The following is an 8,464-nucleotide window of genomic DNA, read 5'->3' as shown; positions in this document are numbered from 1 at the left end:
CATAACGCGGGTATTCCACCTAATTATTAAAAGTATTGTTGCCATAAGAAGGTATACATAAAAAATAATGGAGCCATGATAAGATCACTAATTCTTGGTATCAACTCAAATCACTATAGTTGGATTTCGTATTGAAGTATCTATCCTCATTCATAGCTATTATATAAAATATAAACTAGGATAGAGAAATAGACGTGTGGTTAAAAAAATACAATAAAAAAGTTAAATTTAATATATACACAATAGCATGCTTTATGGGTTCATAAGATATAGATAATGACAAACAAAATTTTACAAGTCATAGATCTTTAAAAACCTCATTAAATACATTGGATAGTGACCCACAAACGAACAAATGGTAGCCGAAATGAAGAAATCAAAGCCAAATCGAAGAAACTGAATCCCTAACGAAGAAATGGTTGCCCATACAGAGAAATGGAAGCCCAAGCGAAGGATGGAATCCCGAATGAACAAATGATTGCCGAAACGAACAAATGGTAGCCCAAACAAAGAAATGGAAGCCTAAACTTAGAAATGTAGCCCAAACGAAGAAATGGAGGCACGAATGAAAAACTAGAACTTTAAACGAACAAATGGTTGCCCAAACGAAGAAATGAAAGACCAAACCAAGTAATGGATACCGAACAAAGAAATGAAAGCTAAGATGAATAAATGAAATCCAAAATGAACAAATGGTTGCTCATACGAAGAAACTGAAGCCCAAACGAATAATGGTTGCCCATACAAAGAAATGGAATCCTAAACTAAGGAATAGAAACCCAAACGAAATAATGAAATCTCAAACAAAAAAATGAAAGCTCAAATGTAGTTGATTCTCGAACAAGAAAATGATAGCACAAACGAAAAAATTAAAACACAAACGAAGAAATGAATGTCCAAACGTCAGCTTGCGTGGATGCATCTTTGCCGATTATCAAATTATATAATATTGTTACTATTCTCACTTGTTTTATATAGCATGACTAGTTATCCCTAAGTTAGTTAGCCATTCGTATTTCAAATATTTCTTATCATTAATTTATCTTGTAAGGTTGGATGTGGCTCAATGGTAGAGCACTCACTTTACTAGTGAGAGGTATGAGGTTCAAATCTTACTATCACCAACTTATATGGGAGATATGCGGAATGACCCTAGCTTGCCAGGGATCGAGTCCTGATCTCACCCGGTTTTACCGGCTGCTCGCTGTCGTGCCATTAGGCTGGTGTGGGGGTCGGATTTTATCCGGTGAATCCCTCAATTGGGTGGATCGCTAGGGGTTTCGTTCGTCCGGAATAGTGGCCGGCATGGGCTACCTTTAGCCAATGGGGGGCGCGTACGAAGTAGTCGGCGTTATTTAGTTGATCGTTCAAAAAAAAATAATTTATCTTGTAAAACCATCATATTTATTTAGGTGAGAACACTTGGATCAATTAATGAGAAACCATGAGATATTTATTTCACCTATATAATCGCTTTTTTGAGGGTTACTTTAAGCATGTGTATCAAAAAGTATTATTACAAGGTATTGTAATAATACTGATGCATAATATACACTTATGCATCACAAGACCCTCGTTATGTATTTTTCACGTTATTATTTTCTATGTTTTCTATGTACACTAATATTTCATATATATCCACTTAAGATATCATTGTAGTATTTCAATTCTAAATACAATGACACATGGTTTTAATATTCTAGGAGTCATGAAAGATGACCAATGCTTCATGTTAAGAGTCCAATGAACATGCAAAAATGGGTTACCAACTACCACTCCAGAACTATTAATTAGCCATCAACCATTCACAAAAAGTGTTTACTAGTTGTTTTAGTCTTTGAGAAACAGATCAACAATTATAACATTTGATAATGGCAAGCATTGCAGCCACTTGTAATTCAGCTTCTTTGCTTCAGTATAACCATTTCAAAGGTTAGTAATTAATCTTTTCAATGTATATACTTTATATTGTAGTAACTATTAAATTGTTAAACTTTAATTACTAACACAATGTTCATATTCTAAGCTTCAAAATCTCGACCGATCAATCCGATGGCTGCACGAACCATTTCACCTCCTAAACGAGAAACCGACCCAAAGAAGAGGGTTGTCATTACCGGAATGGGAGTTGTTTCGGTGTTTGGAAACGACGTTAACACGTTCTACGAAAAGCTTCTAGAAGGACAAAGCGGAATCACCCTTATCGATAAATTTGACGCCACCCCTTTTACCGTTCGTTTCGCGGGTCAAATCCGCAACTTTTCATCAGCGGGTTATATCGAAGGAAAGAATGATCGTCGTCTCGACGACTGCTGGAGGTATTGTTTGGTTGCCGGCAGAAAAGCCCTCGATGACGCTAATCTTGGTCAACAGGCTCTTGAAGCCGTAAGTTATTTAATAATAAAGTAGAGTAAGAGTAAGAATAACATTATTCTTTTAATTAATAGTTTATTTAATAATAAAGTAGAGTACGAGTAACATTTTACTTTTAATTAATAGTTTATTTAATAATAAAGTAGATTAAGAGTAACATTTTACTTGTATATAAAAGTTTATTTAATAATAAAATAAAGTAAGAGAACATTTTGCTACAGAAATATAACCCTTTTAACATTTTTTTGTTCCAAGATTACTTAAACAAGATGGTGTTACTTATGTAACAGATTGATCGAACGAGGATCGGGGTTCTTGTGGGGTCGGGTATGGGGGGTCTAACGACGTTTAGTAACGGTGTGGAGGCGCTTATTCAGCAGGGGTTTAAGAAGATCACACCGTTTTTTATTCCTTACTCGATAACCAACATGGGGTCCGCTTTGTTGGCGATAGATAGGGGCTTAATGGGGCCTAACTACTCGATTTCGACGGCTTGTGCAACTGCGAATTATTGCTTTTACGCGGCTGCAAACCATATTAGTAGAGGAGAAGCAAATGTTATGGTAGTTGGTGGAACTGAGGCTGCAGTTAATCCTACGGGGGTCGGCGGGTTTATAGCGTGTAGGGCCTTGTCGCAAAGAAACGATGAGCCACACAAGGCTTCTCGACCATGGGACCGAGACCGCGATGGGTTTGTTATTGGTGAAGGTGCAGGTGTCCTGGTATGCATCTCTTTATTAGGGCAATATGAATGCTAATAAAGCAAACTAATATTCGTTGATCGATAATAATTCATTATAACAATTACTCACGCAATTCATTTTTATAACGATATAAATGAAAGTTAGGGGCGTGCGGAGTTACTTTTTTGTTAGGGCTAGAATGAAACAACGAAAATTAAGTTAAGTGTTATTTACATATTTCCAATATGAATTATTATTTACATATTTACAATATGAATTATTATCAGTCACTCGGATATAACTTGGATTACTAAAATAGTAAAATCCAAGTCATACTGTTTGTGTCAATTTCTTTTTCTTTGGCTAAATGCACCAGCTAATATGAGTCATATGACATTTCTTGAAATATATATTTGTTTGCATTTTATTACTTTTAATGTTTTATAAAAAAAACGAATATGATGTTGCGATGCTTTGCTTTTATCTTAATGTTGATATAAATTTTGTGACAGAAAATGGAATCGTACAAATATAAAAGTTTATATTTGATAAATTTCCGTTTTTAAAAACTTTTATCGAAGTGTAGATAAAATATCATAATATTATATCCATTTTTCTTATAAAATGTTTTAAATTAAGAAGTTACAAAGAAAAAGAAAATATATATCAATTCAAGTCAAATCACTTTGTGTAATAAGCAAAAAATTGCTATAAACAGTTAGGCATGTTCAAAACGGTTTGGGACTAGCCGGTTCCTATATTCAAAACCCCCTTTTAAACCGGTTCCAGGCTCGAACCGGTTAGGGAACCGAACCGGTTCTCCCACCCTCGGACCCCTAACCTATCTAACCGGTTCTTACCGGTTCCTAACCCGGTTCCTGTACCGTAACCGGTTACAGTGTAAAAATTTTTTTTTTTTTCGTTTTTCGTTTGCGATTTGGATTCTAAACTACGATTCGTATTTGTATAACATGAAAAATTAAAAAAACAATTAACATAAAAATAAACAATTAACTGATGAAGAAAAGACAACTACTGAAGATGTTTGTCACTGAAGACAACCACTGAAGGTTGCCACTGAAGACAACTACTGAAGGTTGCAACTGATGATAACTACTGAAGGTTGCCACTGATGACAACTACTGAAGGTTGCCACTGATCACAACTTCTTCCTCGGAATTACTTGTAGAAATGCCTTCTTGTTCGTCGTGCACTCGAACATCAAGTGGTGTTTCATCTTCGAGAGTGGTTACGTGTTGAATACGATCGATTGAGTCCAAGTGATCCTTTAAGCAAATGCACATCTCCACCGACTCCGAATTTAGTCTTGTTCTTCTCACCGATATTACCCTGCCACTAAGAGAAAAAGCGGATTCCGAAGCTACCGTAGAAGCTTGGACGGTTAGTAAATCACGGGCCATGGTGGCAAGAATCGGAAACTCGGTTTCCTTTACCTTCCACCAAGCCAAAACATCAAAAGTGCCATATTCCTCTTCGGATAAACCGATAGAGTAATCATTTGCACTATACCTTCCTAGTTCGCTTGAAGGGGTGTTACCCCTTTGTTTTTTAGTCGTTACGTTGCGAACAGTGTTCATAAGGCTAATCATGGGATCTCGTACTCTAGTAGCACTTGAACTTGATGAAGACCCTCTCGGCATAGGCATGTGTATGTTTGACCCATATTTATTTAAATAAAAGTCATACATAAATTTAAAATTCAAGTTAAAATCATTTTTTGCCTCTGTTGAAAAGTTTGGGTCAACTTCATGCATATCTAAGGCTGAAAAAATTTCGTCTATCACACATTTAACCCCCGTAACATTTAACATTGGGTTTAAAGCGGCGGCGCAAGTAAAAACCGGTGGCAATTCAAGAAAGTATTTTTTTAATTTAAACTTCATTGGTAATATGATGTTTGAAAACGTTGGACTTTTATTTTCAAATTCTTTAAGATTGTTAACGATTAAAAATAACTCCGAAAGAACCAACGGACTTGTCGGATAATACGTTCCCGATAGTTTCGTAGTTGATGTTTTAAAAACTTCAAGAAAAGTCGATAAGTCATTGATAATTTCCCATTTCTCATTTGAAAAGGGGATTGCCAAATCATTCTCGGCAAGACTAGAATGAAACATTTGTAAAGTTTCTTTTTGTTTCAAAGCACTTTGAAACATTATGCAAGTGGAATTCCATCGATGAGGTACATCCCAATTAGCTCCCAAAGCTTTTCTTCCCGTATCTTTACAAAATTTTCTATATTCCATTTGTCTTTTTTTACTTTTCTTAAAAACTTCATGTATCATTAGTCTAAAATCGTTTATAACCGATGTAACCTCATCCGAAGCAAGTCCGTCTTGCACGATTAAATTAATGATATGTGCAACACACCTTGAGTGAAAAAATACACCATTGCAAATCGGCGTATATTTTAATTTTAATTTATCAACCGCCGATGTATTATTCGACGCGTTATCAAATGCCATTGAAAATATTTTATTTTCTAGTTTATAAGTTTTTATAACATAATCTAAAATTTCAAACAAATTATCTCCCGTATGTGGATACTCAAAGAGTTCGAAAGCAATGGTGCGTTTCATCATTTCCCATGATGACGGGTCTACCCAATGAGTGGTGACACAAAGATAAGATTCGGGTAGACCATGTGGAGCCGACCAAACATCACTAGTTAAGTTTATTCCCGTATTTATATTTTCAAAATATGCAATTAGTACCTTTTTGGCCTTCTTCCACAATTTTAAACAATAACGTTTAAGAGTATGACGACTTACGTGAGTGTATTGTGGTTGAAGCGTATCTCGAATAATGGCGGTTAAGCGAGGGTTGTCGAAGTGGCTAAACGGCAAAGCTTCTTGAATCACAAACTTCGCCATACGATCTTGAACTCGATCAATTTGGTATGTAAATATTCCGCCTTCACTATCCATTTGCGTTTGTTGCGAATCGACGTTCTTTTTCAACGCCTTGCAATACGGTTTTTCGATGTGTTTCTTCAAATTTGAATTCGAAAGTGGGTTTAAATAAATCCCACAAAACTTGCACCGAGCCTTCAATGAATGGTCACTCAATTCAACCAAATCCCAATTGCACCAAATCTCTTGATTACGATTATGAGGTACAATACGAACGAAACTATGTTCGGCGTTGGAACCTTGACCAACCGATGATTGTGAGGCAGCCATAACAACAAATATGAATATAGAAGAAGAGAAAACAAGATATTAGAGAACTCAAAACGTTGTAATAGCGTTTTTTTGTATTTTTTTGCGTTCGGGTTTGCGTTTTGAGTGTTGTGATGAACCCATGACACCAAATACCTATTTATACTAGTAGTGGGGTGCTTGGGGGAGCCAAAAAACGACTATTTTTGACCCCAACGGTCAAAAAACGGCCAAAAAAAACGATTTCCAACGGCTATATTCGATCCAACGGCTAGAACCGGTTCCGGATGGTTCGGTTCCAGAACCGGTTCCGGTTCGGTTCCGGTTCCTACCCGCCCCCACTCAGAAATGCAAGAACCGGTCACGGATTATCGGGTTGAATCAGATAGGGTCCGGTTCCTACAAAAAACGGGTAGGAACCGGTTCGGGTCCGGTTCGGGTCCACCGGTTCAGTTCCAGGAACCGGTTTCGTTGAACATCTCTATAAACAGTTACAGAATCACCCTTAAATCCAATAAGCCTAAATGCCCAATTAAATAGAAAAGACTATATAAATAGACTCATGGGCCCATTAAATTACCCAAGTTTTCGTGACATTTAGTTGGGCTATGAAAATTTGAGCCCAAGCCTAGAATCCAACTCAAATGTTGCCATACATAACACATGGATTAATTTGAGCATGCACTCACACTTGTAAATGTTATAATTGTAACTTTGAAACAAATTGGATTATTAAACAGATAATGGAAAGTTTGGAGCATGCAACTAAAAGAGGAGCAAATATCATTGCCGAGTACTTGGGAGGTGCAATCACATGTGATGCACATCACATGACCGATCCTCGCAAAGACGGGCTTGGAATTTCGTCTTGCATAACCAAATGTTTACAACATGCCGGTGTTTCTCCTGAAGAGGTCACATTTCTACAATTTAGTTACCCGACATATGCGATACCTTTTGGATTCTAAAAATCTACACTTTATAAATTTGAAGGTTAATTATGTGAATTGTCATGCAACATCAACCCTAGCCGGAGATTTGGCTGAAGTTATCGCAATTAAAAAGATCTTCAAGAATACGTCTGAAATGAAGATGAATGGGACCAAGGCAAGAAACACTTAAATGATAGATATGTAGGGAGGTCAATGCATAATGCTAAATATTGCGATAACACATAGACTTAAACAAATTATGCATTTTTTTCAATGGAAAAAATTATAGAAATAGAAGGTTTATTCATCTCTCATAATGCAAAAAACGATAGGAACAAATTTTCTTTACATAGATAACCTACACGGCCACACATGTGTAAATCATGTACATGTTATGTTATCTATACACAACATACACATGTTTAGGTAAACGATAAAAAGTTTAAAAATAAGTGCAAAATTTTAAAAAATTGAATCATCGATAAAAAAAAGTTAATTCAGTTGATCTGTTCATTATGTATTCAATGTATGTTATCTCATGAACCTAACCCTGTATGGCATGTATACGTAAGTAATGAAATGTTTATGGTGCATGTTTAAGTCAATGATCGGACATGGTCTTGGAGCTGCTGGTGGGTTGGAAGCCATTGCATGCATAAAAGCAATCGCCACCGGTTGGCTACACCCCACGATTAACCAAGATGTACTACATAAAATGTTGCTTTTAATTATTTCAACTATGGGTACATGCATTTGGGCTCATATTGATTATTAATTATTGTACATATGTAGAACTTGGAGCCTGAAGTTGACATTGATACGGTCCCAAATGTGAAGAAACAACATCTAGTCAACGTTGGTATGTATGTGGTCAATGATTATTTTCTATATTTGATGTATTTTAATTTATAAGTTTTAACTAACCTTTTGAGATCTTAATAATGCAGCCATATCTAACTCTTTTGGATTTGGAGGGCACAATTCCGTGGTTGCATTCGCTCCTTATAAGTCATAAGTTAACGCACTTTTTACCTTCTATAATATTCATTTCCGACGACAGAAAAGTATGTTTTTTATGCACAACTTCAAATGTATTCTATATATGAGTTCAAGAACCCAAAATATGTATGTGTTTAATAATTTCGCGTTTTACAATGATTTTTTTATCTCTATATGTATTAATCTCCTTGTTAAAACGATAAACGTCATTTGTATTGTCGCAAACAACATTTCAAGTTAATTTATTTTCTACAAAATAGTTTATTTAGAAAGAGAATTAAAAGGAGAGATGAGA

The 8,464-nt window shown here is 35.8% G+C and overlaps 1 protein-coding gene across 1 annotated transcript; it reads left to right on the top strand.

The window, feature by feature from the left end:
* The first annotated feature begins 1,862 nt into the window (after nt 1–1,862).
* Nucleotides 1,863–8,230, top strand: LOC143534593 (3-oxoacyl-[acyl-carrier-protein] synthase I, chloroplastic-like). Its single transcript, XM_077029048.1, has 8 exons — nt 1,863–1,932; nt 2,027–2,385; nt 2,664–3,095; nt 6,979–7,152; nt 7,232–7,345; nt 7,772–7,873; nt 7,963–8,029; nt 8,118–8,230. Exons 1-8 carry the CDS (start codon nt 1,872–1,874, stop codon nt 8,183–8,185), a joined length of 1,377 nt encoding a protein of 458 aa, XP_076885163.1. The 5' UTR covers nt 1,863–1,871; the 3' UTR covers nt 8,186–8,230.
* Nucleotides 8,231–8,464: the final 234 nt, after the last annotated feature.

This window comes from Bidens hawaiensis, unplaced genomic scaffold (assembly GCF_021521415.1).
Source record: "Bidens hawaiensis isolate Kalapana, Puna unplaced genomic scaffold, B.hawaiensis_p1.1 tig00010251_1, whole genome shotgun sequence".
Taxonomy (NCBI): domain Eukaryota; kingdom Viridiplantae; phylum Streptophyta; class Magnoliopsida; order Asterales; family Asteraceae; genus Bidens; species Bidens hawaiensis.
The sequence above is the reverse complement of the archived record's forward strand: the minus strand, read 5'-3'. Positions and strand labels throughout refer to the sequence as shown.